The 22,888-nt window shown below is 44.3% G+C and overlaps 1 protein-coding gene across 1 annotated transcript in view; it reads right to left on the bottom strand.

Annotated features, from left to right (window-relative positions):
* Positions 1 to 21,283, bottom strand: part of RASSF6 (Ras association domain family member 6) — a 59,495-nt gene extending 38,212 nt beyond the window's left edge. Inside the window, exons 1-4 of the mRNA XM_030190624.1 lie at positions 21,235 to 21,283; positions 21,108 to 21,155; positions 12,865 to 12,959; positions 1,330 to 1,408 (exon numbers count right to left, since the gene is read on the bottom strand). Coding sequence (XP_030046484.1) covers positions 1,330 to 1,408; positions 12,865 to 12,923 — 138 coding nt within the window. The 5' untranslated portion in view covers positions 12,924 to 12,959; positions 21,108 to 21,155; positions 21,235 to 21,283. The remainder of the gene's footprint in view (positions 1 to 1,329; positions 1,409 to 12,864; positions 12,960 to 21,107; positions 21,156 to 21,234) is intronic.
* Positions 21,284 to 22,888: the final 1,605 nt, after the last annotated feature.

The following is a 22,888-nucleotide window of genomic DNA, read 5'->3' as shown; positions in this document are numbered from 1 at the left end:
AATCGAACAGGGCACCCAAGTTTTCCTGAAGGGGCGGGGAAACCTGGATTATCGAAACAAGATGGGTGTCCATCTTTCGTTTCGATAATATGGTCAGAGACGCCCAAATCTCAACATTTAGGTCGAACTTAGAGATGGTCGCACTTAGAGATGGTTGTCCCCAATTTTCGGTGATAATGTAAACAGAGGACGCCCATCTCAGAAACGACCAAATCCAAGCCATTTAGTCATGGGAGGAGCCAGCATTCGTAGTGCACTGGTCCCCTCGCATGCCAGGACACCAACCGGACACCCTAGGGGGCACTGCAGTGGACTACAGAAAAAGCTCCCAGGTGCATAGCTCCCTTACCTTGGGTGCTGTGCCCCCCAACCCAGCCCAAAACCCCCTCCCCACAACTGTACACCACTACCACAGTCCTTAGGGATGAAGGGGGGCACCTAGATGTGGGTACAGTGGGTTTGTGTTGGGTTTTGGAGGGCTCACATTTACCACCACAAGTGTAACAGGTAGGGGGCGCCCTTCTCTTTCAAAAATAAGCCTGTAAGTGCTAACATTCAGCACGAGATAGCTGGTTATCCTGCTGAATATTAACGCTTAGGGCTTCATTAACAGAGCCGCACTACCGATTCTTGGTGCGGCAAATGAGAGAAAGCCCATTCAGTTCCTATGGGCTTCCTCTCATTTGCTGCATGGGAATTGCTAGCACAGCTTTGTAAACGAAGCCCTTAGTGTATGGCGGCTAAATGATTATATTGTGTGATATAGACAGCTATCCATGAATATTCAAGCTCTGACTGGCTACGTTTAGCGCGCAAATTGGACCACATAAATAGCAGTCCTATCTTTGTCCGCTATTAACTGGCTAGTGCTAAATATTCACATAGCTGGTTAAGTTAGAACTGACCAAAAGAACCCCAGATATTCAATGTCCGGACTGGAAACGACCCATCATTGAATTTCCGGAATCATTGTCGCTGCCAGCTGAATATCAGAGGGTATTTTTCTAGGTCATTGGAAGAACCCATTTGATGCAAAAATAAATAATATTAATACTATTTCTTCTAACTAAAAATGGCCTACTTCAGTGACATTTTCTGAGGTGCATCTGCAGAAAACTGTATGCCTGGGATGAGTCATAAGTTTATTTTTTGCCAATGTCTACTGGAGATTCATTTTCAGCTCAAGCACCAATGCTTTTGGTTTTGGAATCACAAGGACAGATATCTTCACACCCGCAGGACTGGATAATATTAAGCAGATAGACATAAAACGACTGTCCAAATACCTCTAAGAAACAAATCTACTTCACTGCTGGTTACAGGCCTTACCTGATAACATGAAAGCTGCATATTCTTTTGATTCTCATAGTAAGAATTGTAAATCTTCAGTGAAGATGCAATCTGATGCCTAGAAAAAGCGATTGTGTTAAGGAAATGGTTAGTTTCTCCACCAGCAAACTCTTAAAGCTTGGGCATTGCTATGTGAGGCCTTGGGGTCCCCCCATTCCTGGCTCAGGCCTCCCCATTCCTGCCTCAGGTATTGCTAGGATGTGTGTACTTGGCTGGCATGCAACCCCCCCCCCCCCCCCCCGGCACTCTGGTATCTTTCTCCCTTCCTTTCACGGTCCAGCATTTGCTTCCTTCCTGTGACTGTCCGCAGCATTGCAATCCTCTGACTTTTAGCAGTGTTGGTGATCAAAGCAGCCTCACCTCCCACCAGCCCTGAAAGCTTTCCATCTGTGCAACTTCCTGGTCCCCCATAGGTGGGACTCCACTGAGGGAGAGCTTCTGAGGCAGGAAGGCTGCTTTGATTGCTGACTCTGCTAAAAGTCAGAGGATTGCAGCACCAGCAGGTGGGCACAGGAAGGATCGAGATGCCCTACTACAGGGTAGGAAAGGAAAAAAAAGATACCGGGCCGCACGAGGTGGTGGTAGGGGTGTGGTGAGAAGGAGCAAGAGAGACGCCTAACCTGCGGGTGGCAAGGGAAGGTGGAATGGAAGGGTAAAACATGTCAGATAGGGGAAGAAGCCGAAAGATGCTAGATTGCAGGACTGGGGCAGGGAGAGCGATGGAAGAACTGGAATGGGTGGGGGAAGAAGGGGAATAGAGAAGAAGGTGGGTGGGTGTGGGAGGGTAGGGGGAGAAAGGGAACAGAGCAGAAGATGGATGGGACAGTGGGTGGATGGGGAGAATGGGAACAGAGCAGATTATGGATGGGACTGTGGGTGGGTGGGTGGCAAAGGGGAATAGAGCATAAGATGGATGGGACTAGGCAGGGAGGGGAGAGAAAGAACAGAGCTGATTACTAGGGGAGGGATAGGGGAATAGAGCAGAGTGTTGGGGAGCAGAGCAGGGAATTATGGATAGGCGAGATGGAGTGGGAATTTTGAGGGGATAGTGACAACTAATAGGTAGGAGTGGGGGTATGTTGATGGGTTGGGGAAATGAGTGAGGGATGAGTAAGTGAAAGGGGATGAAGTGTGGGGAAAGACTACGATATTGCATGAATGACTTCTCAAGAAGATGAGAGGCATTGAAAAGGGATGGAGGTTCTGGATAGGGATGTGAGAGGAAGGGTATAGGTCTCTGAAGGGGGTGAATGAGAGCAGAAATGGGGATAAAATGGTAAAAGAGAGGCATTAGGAGATGGAGTAGAGGGTACAGAAGAATGGCCTCGAGGCAAGGGGATGAAGGAGAGACAGGGATTAAGCTGGGGCTGAGAGAGTGATTACAGAGGATCGAACTGGGGGACTAGGGAGTGAGTGAAAGATGAGAGGAGGATAGGAGGCTGGAGAAGGAGAGAGCCAGAGTGGCCAATGGGAGTGCTAGAAAAGGAAATGGGAAAAGCAGTATGTAGGTGAGATGTGAAAAGGAGGAGACTAAGGTCTAGAGGATGAGAGAAAGAAGAATGAGGGTAAAATGAAATGGGCAAATATAAACATAGAAAAGAGAAAAATGAAGAAAACCTCCCATAAAGATCAGTGCCAGACAGATACAGAGAATGAAAGGAAAAAGACAAGAGAAAATAGAAGGATTGGAAAGGCAAACCTGGAAAAGAATTTAGAAGACTGACATAAAGAAAGTGGAAAAGAGACTGTGACCAACCCTATTAGAAAAATAAAATGCACAAACAACACAAACAACAAAGGGGGAGAGAAGGGGAGATGGTGGATATATGGGGTATAGGATGACAGAAGGGAGATGCTGGATTGGGATGGGGAAAGAGAGGGGAAATACTGGAATGGGATGAGGAAGATACTGGCTTAGAGGAGGGGGAAAGAAAGGAGATGCTAGATCAGGGAGGAAAAAGGATATGGATATGAGGCATGGGTGAAGGGGTTGTAGGTTGAAATAAAATACAGGACACTGGATGAGTAGGAAGACAGAGGGGAGATACTGGACACGGGGGGGGGGGGGAGTAAGAAGACAAAGTTAGGGGTGATGGATATTGGATGGGGATAGGAGGAATAGGGAGATAGGAGAGATGATGGCATAGAAATGGGAGAGGGGTATGGAGAGATGCTGGATAGAAGGGGAGAAGAGTGACAAGGAAGAGATGCTGGATGGAGGTGGTGGACAGAGGGGAGCATGGAAAAGAAAATACTGGTCGGAGGAATGATATGTCAGACTTGTGAGTTCTTGTACCAAGTAGAGCGCTGCTGAGCATGGTACTCAGACCGGGTTCTACTTAGCGGCCGGACAACCCCAGGTTTCACCTGCGCTGACCGCCGTTCCCCAGAGGTTGAGCCCCTAGGTGCAGGCGGCCTGCAAGACTTACAAGACAGAGCTGGAAGCGGGGTGGTGAACGTATCAGCCAGTCAGGCAGCAGGCAAGAGAGTGATCCAGGTACAGGCAATGTCAATAGGCAAATAACAGGCAAGAGAGTAATCCAGGCATAGGTAAAGTCAATAAGGCAGGCAGCAGGCAAGAGAGTAAACCAGGTACAGGCAAAGTTAGTAACGAGGAACAAAGTAGAGAAGAAGCAAACTACTGAGCAAGTAACATCTACCAAAGTAGAAGCTGAAGCATAGAGTCCAGGAAGAGCTCAGCTGATAAAGTGCTGGCATCTGACATCAGCAGGAACCAGCAGGGAAAAGGAGCACAACCATAGGACAAGAGCAGGGGGAGGAGGAACCAGAAGACCAATAGGAGAGAAGCAAGGGAAGCCAGGCAGAGGGAGAGCAGACACAGGTGCGTGGAACCAAAGCAATCAAGGAGTCTGCAGCCAGAGAAGAACCACACACACATGGCTCAGGGCTGTGCCAGTCAAGTGTGCGTGTCAATGGGACCCTGAGCAGCCTGAGGACGCCGCTTGTGTTGAGGTAGGGGATATGACATGATAATAAGAGGGGATTCTACAGAAGGGAGGAAAGAGAGACAAAAAGATGCTAGAAGAGAGGGAAGAGGTAGCAAAAAAATGGGGAATAGGATGAAGACTGAGATGAGGGAGATGAAAAGCTGTAGGTAGGTGAAGTAATTAAAAAAAGGAAGAATGAAGACTGAATTGTAAGAATGAATGAAGTCTGAGCAGATAGAGAGGCAGAATGATGCAAGATTCATAGATTAAATTGCCTGGACCCTGTAGGACTGAATAAGTGTATAAATTGGAAAGTCATTTTTTAAGAATAGGATCTTTAACTATCACATGATCTGTTTTTTGGGGGGCAATGATTGGTTACATAGGGGATGACATTCTAATTAAATCTGAGCGTCATTTTGATATAGTAGCAGTGTTATGATTTCTAAAATTAGTGACTGGGCAGTAAGTTTAAATATAAATCCATCAATTCTTCAGGATTATTATAGTTCTTTCATTTATACAGTTATGTTTTCTTACAGACATCAGCAGTAGTTCTTATCATATTTTTGAAGTGAAATGGACGGGTCCGTTGAGAACACTAAGGTAAGTTTTCCGTGTCTGTTAAGTGCTGCATCTGCTTTAAGTAATTTCAATACTACTTAAAAAAACAAAATGAAAAGAATTTTAAAATATATAAAAAATACATATCTTGGGAGGGTTTTTAACTAATGATTGATCTTTTGTAAGGCTTTTTATCACTGATGTTGTGACGATACATAGCCACTGAGATCTTTTTCCTCCCTTTTGAAGACAATAATGTATCAGTGAAGGTTAATATTTGAACTTAAATCTGGTTTGGTTTCTACAACACTTGGACATTACCTTTACACCCTCACTGATCCCACTGAAAACTGAAAGTGCGCATAGGACATCTGCACCAAACAACCCAGCTGTGAAACACCCACGTCTGATGGTCCTGCATGACTGCAGTACCGTCAAGTGTTCTGAACAATACAAAAGACCAAACTTAAAATGTCATTACATTAAGTAGAGGGCATACAGATTCTGCCTATCACAGGCAGCTTGGCAGTATTCTCTGTGCCTCCACTAGAGTGAAGTATGTGACCTTTCAACTTGGAAAACTCTCTTGCAGTTACCAGAAAGAATAATGATTGATCCTCTGCCCTGTAACAGCAGGAGGAGGACACAACATTTGGAGGGAAACTTAGGGACTATAAAAGTCTAGCTCAAAGGAGGGACCATGTCTTTGGCTTTGTATATAATATGTAAACCACTTTTGTTGTACCACAGAAAGGCGGCATATCAAATATATTACCTTGACCTTATCCTACCTTCTGCTCCCCTGGCCACTGGACATTATTGCAAGGGAGAGATTGTGACTGACTAACATAACGAGTGAACAGCAGAAGGCAGGAAGTGGGAATCAGTGGTAGAACCTAGAAAATTGCCGAGCTTAATCCAAGGAGAGTTTGAAGTTGAGACCACACAGCCACACTAGCTTCAGAGGAGAAATTAAGGAAAAGGGCAGTGAGAAAACCATCTATCCAAGAGGAGACGCACCAGAGCAGAGGACCCAGTACTGTGTTACCAATGGAGAAGGGAGCCTCTACCAGGAGTAATGGCATACGCACTGGTTCCCTGCTGAAGTAATGGTATATGGAAAGTTGTGGCTTTGAGAAGCTATGTGATTGCCTATGTTTATGTATGTTTTATATTGTAAACTGTTTAGGTTTAAATCTTTAAGGGGGTTACACAAAGGCACGCTAGTGTTTTTAGTGCACGCTAATGATTAGTACTTGTTAAATGCTAGAGACATTAATGCACGCACTAAAAACGCTAGTGCCTTTGTAAAAGGACCCCTAAATAATAAATGGCACCATGTATAAGTGGCTATCTAGGTCACACAAAGGTTAGTTATACTGTTTCTCCCATTAATTGCAACTTAATGCATAATGTCGTTCTTTCTATAAAGGAGAGGACAGTAACATGTGTAAATGATCAGAAATCCACATATATTTGACCGTCTCTTGGAAAAAGTTGCTAAAGCAGCGGATCCAAAATGTTGAGAATGGCCAATTATTCATGTCATGGATCCATAAGCAGTCTGAAAAAGTTACATGTTTGAACTTCTGTAAAAGGATGGGGTTTGGACCATTGTATTACAAATTGTTTAACAGAATTCATTAAACCTCTTTTTTTTTTTTTTTTTTCAAAGACTTTAGTCACCTTTTTCCAGAGATGGTCATATATGTGTGTTCACACGCTTATAAATGCAAATATTCAATTCTATTGTATTCATAGCTTATATCCCGCCATTTATCCAATAGGATTCATCGCGGTGTACACGATAAGAAGCATCGCATTTAGATGGAATTACATCTCAGCATTAAATAGTATCTGACGAATAACGAATAATGAAAAATAGAAAGATCTACAATTGCATTCAACAGTATACAAAAGAAGAAATATAAAATTTAAATGAAATTACAGATCAACATTACATAATATCAAGCAAAATTAATATCAGAAAATAGATAAGCCTTAAGATGTTTTCTAAACAGTAAAAAGGATAGAATTAACCAAGGGGGTCTTTTACTAAAGCTTATCTCGAGTTATCTGCAACAGGGCCCATGTTATTCCCATCACTGTGGCTAGCTTTAATCACTGTGGGGCCCTTTTACAAAGGCGCTATGTGTGTGCAGCACATGCCAAAATGAGACTAACGCCAGGCTACTGCGCCCCCTGGTGGTAATTTCAGATTTGTGGGAGCACGACCATAATGCCTGGATGACTTATTTATTTATTTCCTCCCACGCATGTCATTTCCAGTGGTAGTCGGGATTTGATATGCACCGACTGATCACCATGCGTGTAGCTTGTGAGCTCTTACCGCTAGATCAATGGGTGGTGTTAAGAGTTCAGGCCGGTTTTGGATGTGCGCCAGTTTCAGTTTTACCACACGCCCTTTTCCCGTCCCATTTAAAAAGCCATTTTTTGCAGACGTGGTAAAAACCGACCCGGCGTGCACCCAATTCTTCGTTCAACTCCACCTTCACAAGGGCTGCTGTTTCCACAAACAAAGCCCTTGTTCAAAATACTATCCAGCGATCCATAAAGGTTTTGTTTGCCAAAAATATTTTAGGCTATTTCTGCAGTTGCAAACCCCTGGGGATAATTCTTCTCTTCAAATGATCTATCAAAGATTCTCCATGCATCTCGGCCTGAATCTGGCGATTATGTAAAGTTTTTAAATTATTAATGAAGGGTAGGAAAGGTACAGTCTCTGATGTAATATGAACTCATCTCTGCATCATCAAAGTTAATTGTTCTTCAGAATAATTGTACACTGTTTGCATTTGACTCATATTGGAAGCCATCAATTCAAAGGACAAAATTATGACCATATAATCCACACCAAACATCCAAAAGAAAGCAATACTATAAAGAATATTCTTCAAAAAAACACTTCCAGTAAATATCACAAATATTTCCATATCACTTTTTTTAAAAAATTTCTTAATCAGTGGAGAAAAGTATCTTTCAAGTTCTCGGGCAATCATATATGTGGCAAAAGGAGTAGCCTAATGTTTATTGCAGTGTGCTGAGAACCTGGAGAACTGAGTTCAATTCCCACTGCAGCTTCTTGTCACTGTGGGCAAGTCACTTAACCTTCCATTGCTCCAGGTACAAAAATCCCCTTACTGGGAAGTCCGAGCGGACGCTTGGAACCCTGACAGGACCCCTGAGAGAAGAGTCTGCTCTCACCCCTAGACTGGGCTACCGCACGCCGGGCAGGACTAAAGTGGCCTTCCCTCTCTCCCCCCCCCCCCAAGGAGCAGAGGCCCACTGAGAACCCTTCCTCTTCGGCTCCGGAAGGCAGAGAGACCTTGCCTCCCCAATATCTTTCACCTACTTCTCCAAATCTTCCTCAAAAAGCAAGTGATCCCCAAAAAGGAAGGTGACTCAAAAGCTTCTTTGATGTCACATCAGCGACTCAGTGGCACCCAACCATCAAAGCTGCCACAGAGAAGAAGGCTACGCAAACGAGGTCATAAAGGACCTGGCAGAAATGCTGTGCTGACTTAACTGCTGCAACCACCGTAGCATAGCCCTAGTCACATAACTGCCACAGATAACGGCTTGAATGCTAGAAGTACCTGTAGAAAAGGCTAAGCGGAGCTACTGCTCCACCTTCTTGTTATGGAGCTACCTCAGGACCGAACCCGCCCTGAACCAGCACTACCAAGGCCTTTGTGATAACCATGACCAAGGCATCCACCTTGAAAAACATGCAATACCCGCACACATCCTTTGGAGCGAAGACTCCCACTCTGCCATTATTATCTTGATGAGGACTTTGAGGAGGGAAAATTGTTTGGGGAGACCCTCAGGCTCTCCAGTAATGAGTCCCCATCAATAGGATCCGATGTAGATGGCCAAAGCATAGCAAGGGTCTCTGTGATCTCATCAATGAGATGAGGGAGCTCCTCTCACCTAAGCAGCTGGACCACTCCTCCTATCTGTTGGGGTGGAGGGTGCTTCAAATCTGAATCTGTGGGAGCCTGAGGGCTCCAAATCCTCCGCAGCCTCTTCAGAAGCTGAGGGCCCCTTCCAGGGCCCAAAATCAGCTCTGTGCTGTTTGGAGCTCAGAATGGGACCCAGCAGCCCTGCTAGGAGTGGAGTAGTGGCCTAGTGGTTAGGGTGGTGGACTTTGGTCCTGGGGAACTGAGGAACTGAGTTCGATTCCTGGCACAGGCAGCTCCTTGTGACTCTGGGCAAGTCACTTAACCCTCCATTGCCCCATGTAAGCCGCATTGAGCCTGCCATGAGTGGGAAAGCACGGGGTACAAATGTAACAAAAAAAAAAAATGATGAGGACCCAGTGTCCAACTGCAGGGCCTATTTTACTAACTGGGCCAAGTACTAGAGCCAAATATCACTTGGGGCCCATCGGGATTCCCCTGCAATCGGACCCAATGGGGGTAGGAGAGAAGCCCCCCCCCCCCCCCTCCCAGGTATGGTGGAAGATCCATTCAGCTGCTGGGAGCAGTCCGTAGGCTCTACAACGTTGTGAAGCCACAGCCAGAAAAGCAGGGAGCTAGGCCAGGGACAGGAGTACCAATCCAGTACAACCTATCATCTGCTAGAGATAGCAAAAATAGTAGCATCTTCCAGGGGGCATCACAGTATATTACCGGTGATGTCACTTGTGGAGTTCAGTCTATTCTCTACCTCCACCTGCTGGAAGGAAGGAATAATACCTGTTCATGCAGAATAGTGTCCCTGATGCTAAGAATTGTTTTTTCTTGTCACTTTAGGTTAAAAACAACATAAACAACTTGAGAAATATGGTTAACATTTCTCATGTTATTTCAAATGAATGCACTTCCCTAGAAAATACATACAGAGTTCTAGTTTGGGAAAGAAATAATTGTTTCTCAATCTCCCAGTGTCTTTTCCCTAAGAAGCTAGTAGGTATTTATCAAACAGTAAGTGAAACTGTGCAAGACTCTGAGCTGAACTTTTGGCACAACACAGGCAGGAGACAGAATAAATATTTCAAATGGAAAACCTGTTTGCAAATGAACTAACCACAAAAAGCAGGAGAACAACTTTCATAAGAAACAGTGCCAGCAACTTTCATTTACACAATTCAGTTCTTTATTAATGCAAACAAAGCAGTTTATGTATTTAGGGTTTTTTTTTTTAATTTTAGGTTTTACAAATATTTTCAAAGAAAGAAAAGAAACCAATAATGCCTTACTAAGAACAGTAATAAATTAAAATAAAACTATTATAAGCATTTAGCCCACATAAATTGGGAAGGAAGTGTATTAAGACAAACAAACAAACAAAAATAACTTAGGAAAAGCAATACCTTGCTTACTATTCTCACCCTCCTATAACTTTTATGTACTTTGTTCTATATTTAGTTGTGCCTTTTTATTCTTAGCTGAAGGCAAGTTGCATTTTATATTCCAACCCAGTGGATGTTGGAACGAACATATAAGCTCTTGAAAATGTCTAGCTATATGTCTAGGGGCAAAATAACACGCCAAAAATATAATGGAATGAGACTGTCAGGCTTATTGTCGAAAGAGAAGGACGCCCATCTTTCGACACAAATCAGAAGATGGATGTCCTTCTCACAGGGTTGCCCAAATCGGCAGAATCAAAAGCTGATTTTGGACGTCCCCAACTGCTTTCCATCGTGGGGATGACCAAAGTTCCCAGGGGTGTCTCGGAGGGGTAGTGAAGGCAGGACTTGGGCGTGCCTAACACATGGGCATCCTCGACCCATAATGGAAAAAAAAGGGCGTCCCTGACGAGCATTTGGACGACTTTACCTGGTACAGTTTTTCTTACGACCAAGGCACAAAAAGGTGCCCGAACTGACCAGATGACCACTGGAGGGAATCGGGGATGACCTCCCCTTACTCCCCCAGTGGTCACTAACCCCCTCCCACCCTCAAAAAAAAACTTTAAAAATATTTTGTGCCAGCCTCTATGCCAGCCTCAAATGTCATACTCAGGTCCATCGCAGCAGTATGCAGGTCCCTGGAGCAGTTTTAGTGGGTGCAGATACCCGGTTTCAGGCAGGCAGACCCAGGCCCACCCCCCCCCCTACCTGTTACACTTGTGGTGGTAAATGTGAGCCCTTCAAAATCCACCACAAACCCACTGTACCCACATCTAGGTGCCCCCCTTCACCCGTAAGTGCTATGGTAGTGGTGTACAGTTCTGGGTAGTGGATTTGGGGGGCTCAGCACCCAAGGTAAGGGAGCTATGTACCTGGGAGCTTTTTCTGAAGTCCACTGCAGTGCTCCCTAGGGTGCCCGGTTGGTGTCCTGGCATGTCAGGGGGACGAGTGCACTATGAATGCTGGCTCCTCCCACGACCAAAGGGCTTGCATTTGGTCGTTTCTGAGATGGGTGGGCAGGCGTCCTTAGTTTCTATCATCACCGAAAATCAGAAACGACCAAGTCTAAGGACGACCATCTCTAGGGATGATCTAAATGTCAAGATTTGGGCGTCCCTTACTGTATTATTGAAATGAAAGATGGACACCCATCTTGTTTCGATAATACGGGTTTTCCCGTCCCTTCACCGGGACGTCCTGCGAGGTCGTCCTCAGGAAAACCTGGGCACCCCTTTCGATTATGCCCCTCCATGTGGTCCTTTTACTAAGCAGCACTAAAAAGTGGCCGGTGCTGCCATCAGGGCATGGGTTTACCATGCACTGCTACAACTTTTAGCGAAGCACTAAAATGGCCACATGCTAATTAATGCCAATTAGCGCTGATAATTGATTATTAGTACCCATTTATCTGCACTTATTGTCTCAATTAAATTGCAGGGCAAATTGGGTACGCACCAATACTTGTGCATGCGATTTTGAGGTCCATATATAGAATTAAGGTGTGTATTTTAACAATTCTTTTCAGAAAATTTGGTGGAGCCAGAAGATTATTATCTATTTTAGCACCCACCTCTCTGCACAACCAGAGAGATAAGAAAACAGAAACCTCAAAACAGCAGAATGTTTTAGAACAGGATTTGACATTCCATACATTACAGTTTCCCCCTGCTACATACGTAACATTCTTCTTTTAATTTTTTTCTGCTCTCTAAAATAGCAGCAGGTGCAAAAACTTATGGGCCGATGATCAGAAGCAAACACAGGCGCTAGAGGCTGTTAGCGCCATACTAGCGCCTGCGTTTGCTACCCATGATCAGAGCCCCTGAGCATGAGAAACAATGGGCTCACGGGCTCTGCATGCAAGGAAGTGGCATTTGACGCGTGTAGGTCATTACCGCCCGAATTCATTACTGCTAGTTCAATGGCTGGTGGTAAGGTCTCAGACCCAAAATGGATGCGCGGCAATTTTCATTTTGCTGCACATCCATTTTCAGCAAAAAAAAGGGCCTTTTTACAGACGAGCTAAAAAAAATGGATCGGCACGCGCCCAAAACCCGCACCTACACTACCCCAAGCCATTTTTCAGCGCACCTTAGTAAAAGGACCCCTAGGTGAACATTTCACATGTAATCTTGTGCTAATACCTAGAATTTTCTAGTCTAATTTGTAAGCTTGGTAGTGTATGCACAAATTAACAAAAATTTAGTTATTAAACACTAGTAAGGAAGGCCCGTTTCAAATTGCAATGAAACGGGCACTAGCAAGGCTCCCCTCCGTCCCTTTGTGTCTCCGTGTGTCGCCGGCCCCCCTGCAGCCTCCGTGCGAATGTGTGACCCTGGCCCTTTTGGCACGCCCCCCGAGTGCTCCGCCCTCGACGTCATCACGTTTTGACGCGAGGGCGGAGCAGAGGTACAGTGCAGTACAACGTTGGAGCTGAGAATGTGCTCCGCCCACAACGTCATACTGTTTGACGCGAGGGCGGGGCCCACAGACTGTGATTTTCTGTGGCTTCAGAGCTTCGAACTTACGAACCTGGCTTCAGTGACGTCAGTTCAAATAGAACGTTGAGGGTGAGTTTTATATATATATATATATAGATAGAGAACTAAAGAAAGCTCTTACCTGCTGATGTGCTTTCTTTCACAGATGAAGGCTGGGGGAGGTTGTTGATGGGAATTCATGTTTACTTTTTTCAAGTATTCAGGTTAGACAGAATACTGCATGAAACAAACACAGGTGTTAATTTTTTTGGATGGATGGGGAGTGTGGATATTATTAAAAACAAAAAAAAAAAAAACCAAATACTTCAGAAGCCCCCCCATCAGACCCAGGGCTGGTGAACGAGTGTTAGGCATCCTAAAAGTGAGCTTTCAGTCTTGTTTCTCTCCCTCCCCCTTAATTAGCTTTCAGACACTTAGGCCCCTTATAGAATTTGATAATTAAGAATTATAATCACCCTAACACCAGACCTACAAGAAGGATCCTCTAAAATGCAAATTTGGATATCACGCTTTTAAATGTTAAACTTTACTTTGCATTTTATTTATTTGGATTTTGCTCACACCTTTTCAGTAGTAGCTCAAGGTGAGTTACATTCAGGTACACTGGGCATTTCCCTGACCTTGGCGGGCTCACAATCTAAGTTGGTACCTGAGGCAATGGAGGGTTAAGTGACTTGCTCAAGATCACAAGGTGCAGCAGTGGGATTTGAACTGGCCACCTCTGGATTGCAAGACTGGTGCTCTAACCACTAGGCCACTCCTCCACTGCATATATATACAATAAGGGTAATTGTAAAACAGGTTACCTAAGGAAGAAGTCCTAAAAGACACCTGTGTAGGGTTACCATATGACTCTAAAAAAAGGATGACACATTGATCCAGTCCAGGTTTTGCTTCCATTGAAAGCAACAGAAGTAAAACCCAGACTGGCTCAATCTATCCTCCTTTTTCTGGAGCCATATGGTAACCCTACACCTGTGTAACCCTGTCCCAGGTACCAATCTCACTCCTGGCAGATCATTTGCCAGGCTGGGCCACACAAAATTTGTTTCAGTCCAGCCAGGGTGCAGGCCGGGGCCAGAGTTATCTCCGGTAGGCAGGAGGGCAAATCCTACCCACTACTCGAGTCTCTACCACCAAAAAAGTGAGGATCCACACACACAAGAATAAAGTTCAGCAACTTTTACTGAACTAGTTAAAACAAAAGATATTCAATATCTACAGTTAAAAAAAAAATTATCCTACACTTAATTCCAATGTGAACAGAAGTCAGTTTCTTGCACTCTAATAGCAATGAGTCTGCTCCATCCCAGACCAGGTGGACTGTCCCTACCAGTTTGTGCAGGGCCCCTCCTCAATTCTTCCCTATTTGGAACATCTCAGAACTAGACCTCCATCTGTCCTGTTATCGGCCAGGGTGTAACTTCAGCAGCCTTGGAGGTTCCCTCTTTGGTGAAAAAATTCTCCCCACTGAGGAAGCAGCGTAACTAGAGCACAGTTGGGTCCCTGCATGCACTGCATCCCGAGCAAACCATCTCGCAGGTTCTCCGTCCTCCACAGACAAATCTACCTGGGCCTTTACTCTGTTTTGTGCTCTCAAATCCAGACCCTCTAGTGTCGTGGACGGCGAACTGGCACAAGTGCTCCCCTCTCTTTCCATGTGCTTTCTGGGGTTTCAGGTGTGGTCTTTATTCACATTTCCACCCTCCTCACAGGAAGTCCCCTCTCTTGATGTGATGATGTTTACATGCTCCCTGCTGGCATGCTATGCGTGATGTGTATGCCTCCTTCTTTCTAGTGTTTCCTCTCACTGATGGAAGTTTCCATCATATTGCCCGCAAGCCTTTCCTGCTCCATTTGGCCCGAGGGTTACTACCAGATCCACACCTTCATCTCTGAGAGAATCTCCCCGTCCAGTCCATCTCATTTGGGCTTGTCACTTGGTATGATTACAAATCCTTAATTTGTAATCCACGCTCTGCGAGTCCAAATTCTGGTAACTTCGCAAAGTGTTCGGGGTTTTTCCCAATGTCACTGTTCAGGTGGGAATGAACCCTTTTGTCCCACCTTGGATGCCATTTATATAACCCTGGCCCATGTGGTGTAATATCCAAGGTACCAGTCTTGCTCCTGGGCAGAGCCACACAAAATTTGTTTCACTCCAGGGTGCAGGCCGGGGCCACAGCTATCTCCAGTAGGCCGGAGGACAATTCCCACCCACTCCTTGAGTCTTTATCACCAAAAAAAACCTGAGGATCCATACACACAAGAATGAAATTCAAAAACTTTTACTGAAATAGTAAAAACAATTGTCACACAGGTGAAACTTTGGGGGGATTCCAAAAAAGATATTTAATATTTACAGTTAAAAAAATGTATCGTACACATAATTTCAAAGTCAGTTTCTTGCACTCCAATAACAATGAGTCTGCCCCATCCCAGACCAGGTGGGCTGTCCATAGCAGTTTGTGCAGGGTCCCTCTTCAATTCTTCCCCATTTGGACCTTCTCAGAAGCACACCTCCATTTGTCCTATTATTCTGTTGCTCTCACTAGCACAGAGAGGGAGGCTCCTCGCTCCCACTCTCTCCTTCCCAGGGTGACCTTTCCCCACCGGGTTTCACACCCTGGCGTTCCTTGTCTCCCCGATCGGAAAACAAACTTCTTCACCAATGCTTCTGCTCTGCATCAGAAGTAACCTTTACAGTCTGTTATCACCACCACCACACTGTCTGGGACTCCCCCTCAGCACTTGGGTCTTGGCAGGGGATGGGTAATCAAAGACCTTTGTAAGTTCCCACTCTCCCCTTTTGTTTTACACACCCCGCCTCTTTGGGCCAGGCTAAGCAATTCTCCCCACTGTCTCCTCCCCTCGACAATACTGTGAGTCTTGTGACCCCCAGGAAAACTCCAGAATCCTGCCCTGCAACCTTGAGATCTCCTAGGGGGTTACACCTATTTTGTAAAGTCAACACAAAGGCATCTGCTTGTCTTTATAAAATGGGTTTCCAGAACAGCCTCTGTAGCATGTAAATGCTGATGCACACATTTATACCTGTTTTCGAGGTGTACTCTACATATTAACTTGCATATTTTTGACAACTATGCAGGCACATGGCAATTCTGCCTCTGTTGCAGCCAACAGGGCAGGCCTTACCAATTGTGGGGCCTTGTGTGGACTAGTTTGAGGGCCCACTAGGCGGTCCATTATGCTCCTCTGTCTCCAAACCCCCATCCTTAAAATCTGCATTTCTCCATAGAAGGCTCAGGTTAGAGGCAGCGATTTGCATAGGCTATCTGCCACTGACCCTGGAGCCTGCTCTTTACTGTGCCCTGCCTTTGAGGAAGCAGGAAATTACATGAGATGGGGGTGAGATGCAGCAGAGAGCAGGCTCTGGGGTCAGTGGCAGATGGCCTATGTGAATCCCTGCTGCTGCCCTAGGCCCTCTTCAGAAATATGTGTTTGAAAGTGTGTGTATGTGTGGGGGGGGGGGGGGTGGAGATAGTGAGACATGCTGGAGTAGGGACCTTAGGAGTGTGAGGCCCTGTGCAGATGTCCCTGTTGCCCCTGATTAAGGTTGGCACTGGAAGCCAAACTATACACCCAGGAATGCCTCCATAAGTACCTGCTATTCTGTCACAGTGTGTTCTTATGTGCATTTACATAAGTATTGCCATACTGGGACAGACCAAAGGTCCATCAAGCCCAGCATCCTGTTTCCATCAGTGGCCAATCTAGGTCACAAATACCTGGCAAGATCCCCAAAAAGTACTAAATATTGTATACTGTTCTAATTGGGATATATTATACTATTTCAGCTATTGGTTAGTGGGGAAACCCGTTTAAAGAAACACACCTAACAAGAGCAGTCATAACTGCCTTAAAAGGAAATTAAAACCCTCTGGGGGTAATCCAACAGGAAGATGCCAACATGTAGGTGCCAACAACATGTGTAAATAACCAGAATACTGGCATATAGATATGTGTGTACATGTCAATACTCTGGCTACACACCAATCTATAAACTGCCACCTAAATGCAATAGTGTGCATCAGGCAATTAGGCTAGATTCTATATATGGCGCCTAAAAAATCAGGGCTGAAAAATATCCATGTAAGCGGTATTCTATAAGCTGTGTACAAAGTTCGACATGGTTTACAGAATAAATGTTTATGTGGAGAGGTCGCACGTAAATTTAGGTGCTACTATTTGCACTAATGAAAACGTGGTGCAAAGGCTCGTGCCTAAATTTACTCACGGAGCACATGCGTTACTCGAAACCACGTCCTTCCATTCCACCCTGAAATGCCCATGGCTCTCCCATTTCTGCAACCCCTTTTTTGGACTGTGTGTAAATTTTAGGAGCAGATTCCATGCCTAACTTTACGCATGTTAGTCCCAATTAAAACTAGTGCCAATAATTGCATGTTAACAAGTCAATTATTGGCACTAATTGGCTTATTATCCTATTAAACTGTACGCGCAAATCAAGAATGCGCCTAAATTTGTGCATGTAATTTTTAGCAACCTTTATAGAATCAGGGGTTAGTGCGCAGTAAGTGCAGTGTATTACTACATAAATACATAAGTATTGCCATACTAGGAAAGACCAAAGGTCCATCAAGCCAAGCATCCTGTTTCCAACAGTGGCCAATCCAGATCACAAATACCTGGCAAGATCCCCAAAAAGTACTAAACATTTTATACTGCTTATCCCAGAAATAGTGGATTTTCCCCAAGTCCATTTAATAATGGTCTATGGACTTTTCCTTTACAAAGCCATCCAAACCTTTTTTTAAACTCTGCTAAGCTAACCACCTTTACCACATTCTCTGGCAACGAATTCCAGAGTTTAATTACACGTTGAGTGAAGAAACATTTCTCCAATTAGTTTTAAATTTACTACATTGTAGCTTCATCACATGCCCCCTAGTCCTAGTATTTTTGGAAAACGTAAACAGCTGCTTCACATCTACCCGTTCAACTCCACTCATTATTTTATAGACCTCAATCATATCTCCCCTCAGCCACCTTTTCTCCAAGCTGAAGAGACCTAGCCATTTTAGCCTTTCCTCATAGGGAAGTCATCCCATCTCCTTTATCATTTTCGTCTCCCTTCTCCGCATCTTTTCTAATTCCACTATATCTTTTTTGAGATGCAGCGACCAGAATTGACCACAATATTCGAGGTGTGGTCGCACCATGGAGCGATACAAAGGCATTATAACATCCTCATTTTTGTTTTCCATTCCTTTCCTAATAATACCTAACATTCTATTTGCTTTCTTAGCCGCAGCAGCACACTGAGCAGAAGGTTTCAATGTATCATCAACGACGATGCCTAGATCCGTGATTCCTAACGTGGAACCTTGCATGACGTAGCTATAATTCGGGTTCCTCTTTCCCACATGCATCACTTTGCACTTGCTCACATTAAACGTCATCTGCCATTTAGACGCCCAGTCTCCCAGTCTCGTAAGGTCCTCTTGTAATTTTTCACAATCCTCCCGCGATTTAACAACGTTGAATAACTTTGTGTCATCAGCAAATTTAATTACCTCACTAGTTACTCCCATCTCTAGGTCATTTATAAATATGTTAAAAAGCAGCGGCCCCAAAACAGACCCCTGGGGAACCCCATTAACTGCCCTTTTCCATTGAGAATGCTGACCACTTAACCCTGTTTTAACCAGTTTTTAATCCACAATAGAACACTACCTCCTATCCCATAACGCTCCAATTTCCTTTGGAGTCTTTCATGAGGTACTTTGTCAAACGCCTTCTGAAAATCCAGATACACAATATCAACTGGCTCACCTTTATCCACATGTTTGTTCACCCCTTCAAAGAAATGTAGTAACTTGGTGAGGCAAGATTTCCCTTCACTAAATCCATGTTGACTTTGTCTCATTAATCCATGCTTTTGAATATGCTCTGTAATTTTGTTCTTAATAATAGTCTCTACCATTTTGCCCGGCACCGACATCAGATTCACGAATCTATAATTTCCCGGATCTCCTCTGGAACCTTTTTAAAAAATCGGCGTTATATTGGCCACCCTCCAATCTTTCCCTACCATGCTTGATTTTAAGGATAAATTATATATTACTAACAATAGCTCCGCAAGCTCATTTTTCAGTTCTATCAGTATTAACTGCCAAATGCCTTCTACACCCACCTATGCCAAATGCCTTCTACACCCATCTATACCACATCTCCCGACACAAAAAAGCACATAATGCACAGTTTAATGTGCATTCACTGTGAAAATGCTGCAAAGCTCCTTGACACAGGATTGCGCTAGCAGTTAAATACAGTGTAAACCAGACGTTAACCGTCGGATTCTGTACAGGTTGCCCAAAGTTGGGCAGACAATTTTGGATGCGGATCTGTAAACTAATTGACTAAATAGGTGATAGCAATCAAATATTGGTGTTAACAAGCACTAACTGGCAGTCATTAGTAGTTGCATGTGGATCTGCTGAGTAATTTCAATCTTCAGGCCAAACAGAGCCCAGAACAGTCAAGTTTCAAATAAAAACTGGTTACATCACTACAGGAACTTCCTGTTCTATAATCTGAGCATCTAACTTTTCTTGCACATCACTCCAAAAGGGGTGTGGCCAAGGAAGGAGCTTATTGGGTCAGGAGCATTTCCAGGATTTTGGCGCGGAGTTATAAGAATACTATCAGGTCCGTGCCTAATTGCCATTAGCTGGATGCAAGCATTTACACCAGCCTTTGGCAGGCGTAATTGCTCAAGCCTAACGTTAGGCATGAAAATGTGCACTAAGGCTATTCTTTGAGGAACAATCTTAATAGAATATTAGCTTAGGGGGCTTTTAACAAAGGCGCAGTAGCATTTTTAGTGCGTGGTAATGATTAGTATGCACTAAACGCTACAGACACTCATAGGAATATATACGGGCATCTCTAGCATTTAGCACACAGTTATTTTTAGCACATGCTAAAAAAAAGCCAGCATGCCTTTGTAAAAAGACCCCTTAGTGCAGATCATCCCGGGCCTAATTTTGGTAACCTATACAGAATTCCCTCCTAAGGCCTAGATTCTATATATGACACCAAAAAAATTACGCTGAAATGAAATAAGCATAGGCGTATTCTATAAAGTACGCCTAAATGTATGTGTATTTTATAGAATAAGCCTAAATTTCTGTGCGGTTTAAAGAATACACTGAGTGCTCATTTGTGCAACAAAATTTAGTCATGGTCAGTTATACCAAGTAAAACTTGGTGTAAATGCCAACGCATAAATTAGATGCAGACCAAGAGAATTCTTTAACAACATGCATAGATTTTAGAAATGCCCATGATCCACCCATTCCACTCCCATGGCCATGCCCTCTTTTCAAATATGTGACTTAGAATTTACGTGCATCATGTTCTAGAATACGCTTAGACGGTTCTAATTAATGCCAATTAGTGTCAATGATTGATTGTTAATTGGCAATTTTGGCGCTGATTGGCTTGTTAAAATAATTAGGTTGCATGCACAAATCCAGAATATGATTGGATTTACGCGCCAGTGACGTAGCTACGTGGGGCCAAATTTCTTCTGGGCCCCTGGTTTTGCTGGCTGCAGTCTCAGTCCTCGCCAGCTGAAGCCTTCATCTAGCACCAGTCTCAGCGCTGCCATGTTGCCTGCCCTGCTCGCTCTTCCCCTCATGTCCAGCATCCCCCTTTTAGTGAATCTGAGCATGCTCAATTTCATTAAAGGGAGCGTGCAGGACGTGAGGAGAAAAGCGAGCAGGGCAGGCAACGCAGCGGCGCTGAGACCGGCACTGGATGAAGGCTTCTGAGGGAGACCTAAGCAAACACCTTAACTACTGATAACTATTTTGATTACTTTCTGCTGTACAACAGGAACCTTGTTGAAATGGCTTGTATCTGTAGGTCATTCAGATCTTTTATTTATTTAGTTATTTATAGTCTGTCTCATTGCCATGGCAGATTACAGCAATAACATACATAAGTTAAAACTGTTACTGTTCTGAGATCTTGCCAGGTAATTGTGACCTGGATTCGGCACTGTTGGAAACAGGATACTGGGCTTAATAACCTTTGCTCTGTCCCAGTATGACATTGCTTATATGTTTATAAAAACAAATACAAATGAAACAAAACAATGTCAACTATACTCCCAGTGGACTCCAAAACTTGCCTTCTTTCTCTCAAAAAAGAGATCATAAGACATAGCCTATCCTGTGCTTCATGTGACCAGTGATCGCAGAATGACTTAAAACGGGTGATCCAGCATGACTTGCCCAGCATTTTAACTGTCCTTAAGGACAATGACTGTATTCTGGAAACAAGGAGAACAGCTGTGACTTGAATTCCACTCACCTTCTTGCACCGGAGACACAGGCATTCACATGGTCCTTTGCTCCGCTGCTGGAGAAACATGACAGTGATCACATCACCTGACAACTCTCAAGAGCACTTAATCAAAGACAAAGGGGAAGTTAATTACCACCGTCTTCCCTGCAGGCAGCGAAGTGTTGGAAGGAGGAGACACACCCTTCTGCCTTGGTGCATTGTGGGACTGTTTACTGTACCTGTCCTCCAGGAGCTGCTGATAGGGTGGGCCACGCCCTCATTGGCAAACAGCACACCTTGCCTGCTGCTTATTAACCCCTTGCGCAATTGACTTTATACAGCACCAGAGACTGAGCTGATATTCTAGCTGCGGTTATTGAGTGAATCCATAGTGTGTTAACAGCACTTTCTTTTCCTGCTGCTACACAAACATCAAAGGCGCTTTCAATGATTTACAAATGAAACTGATTAACCCGGTGAATATTAGTAGATTTTTAACAGCATTTGTTTTCCCATAGAGGGAGAAATACTTTAGTACAACATTGTCAGATTAAAGGGGAAACCACTGGCATCCTTCATTCACCCCACAGTTATTATACGGGTTGCCATGACAAACCCATACTAATTCTAGCCCAGTTAATGACCTTGCAGGTCCTGTACACCTGGCATTTGTTAAAGCTATAGGTATGAAAGATGACATTGAAAGAAAAGTTTCCAGCAAAGAGTACCAGCTTCAAAAGATTTATGGAGTAACCTTCAAGTTGTTGCTGTCAGTCCACACTGTTTTTTAAGGGAAAGTTTGTGCATACATTTGTCCCTGATTTTTGTTCCTCATGAAAGATGAGGTATGCAGATTTCAAAATGAACCAGTCCATGCACCAGTCCATATTCAAAGCAACTTAAAACTCCTGTGCAGGGCTCTCCACTGATGGTTAGTGGCATTTAACCGGTTAGTGCTGCTAAATTGCAAGCCCGCTATTTTGTGGGTGGTTGGGAGCGAAGTCGGCACATATGTGGTTATATGCCAATATTCAGCACTTAACTGCCTAAGTTAAATGGCCAAATCGGACCACATAAAACTCAGTCCTATCTTTATGAATATTAGGTATTGAATGCTGGCTGATTATTTACTCTGCAATCTCTGCATTATTTTCCTTCCTGAATCTAAACATGCCCCCAGCTTAAAGTGTGTGATGTACAGAAAAATACACATAGGCACAACGAGAGACAGCAGTTTTTAGAAAGACAATTTATCCACCTGAACCATTATTTACCCTTATAAGTGGCTTTGATGATTCTGCTCGTATAGTTTATTTGGTATATTTTGCTACATTGGGTAATTTACTGCACAGGGATCACTAGACATAATAACTTACTGTTGCTGGGGGGAGGGGTGGTTCGGGTTGGGTCGGGGTTCCTGCCAGGGCTGCTGCATTAGGGGGAATGGGGGCCTGCTAGCATGCAAATGCATGCTGCACAGGGCTCACCATTCCTCCCCAATGGTCTGCAAATCCTAACCCCAGCTCTGAGCTGGCGTAGGGTTTGCCGCAGCCAGCGAGCCAATCTTTGGTGCACTGGTCGCTGATCATTAATAATGAATAGATTTAGCATGCATTTGCATGCTACTTGTGCTAAGAGCCCTGTTTTGCATGCATTTGCATGCTAGTTGCGTTCAGAGCCCACAAGCGCATTGTTTCACACGTTCAGGGGCTCTGATCATGGGGCGGTATCAAACGAAGGCGCTAGTATGGCATAACAGCCTCTAGCTCCTGCATTTGCTTCTGGTCAGTGGCACATCAAAGAAGAGA

This window comes from Microcaecilia unicolor, chromosome 2, assembly GCF_901765095.1.
Source record: "Microcaecilia unicolor chromosome 2, aMicUni1.1, whole genome shotgun sequence".
Lineage (NCBI taxonomy): Eukaryota > Metazoa > Chordata > Amphibia > Gymnophiona > Siphonopidae > Microcaecilia > Microcaecilia unicolor.
The sequence above is the reverse complement of the archived record's forward strand: the minus strand, read 5'-3'. Positions and strand labels throughout refer to the sequence as shown.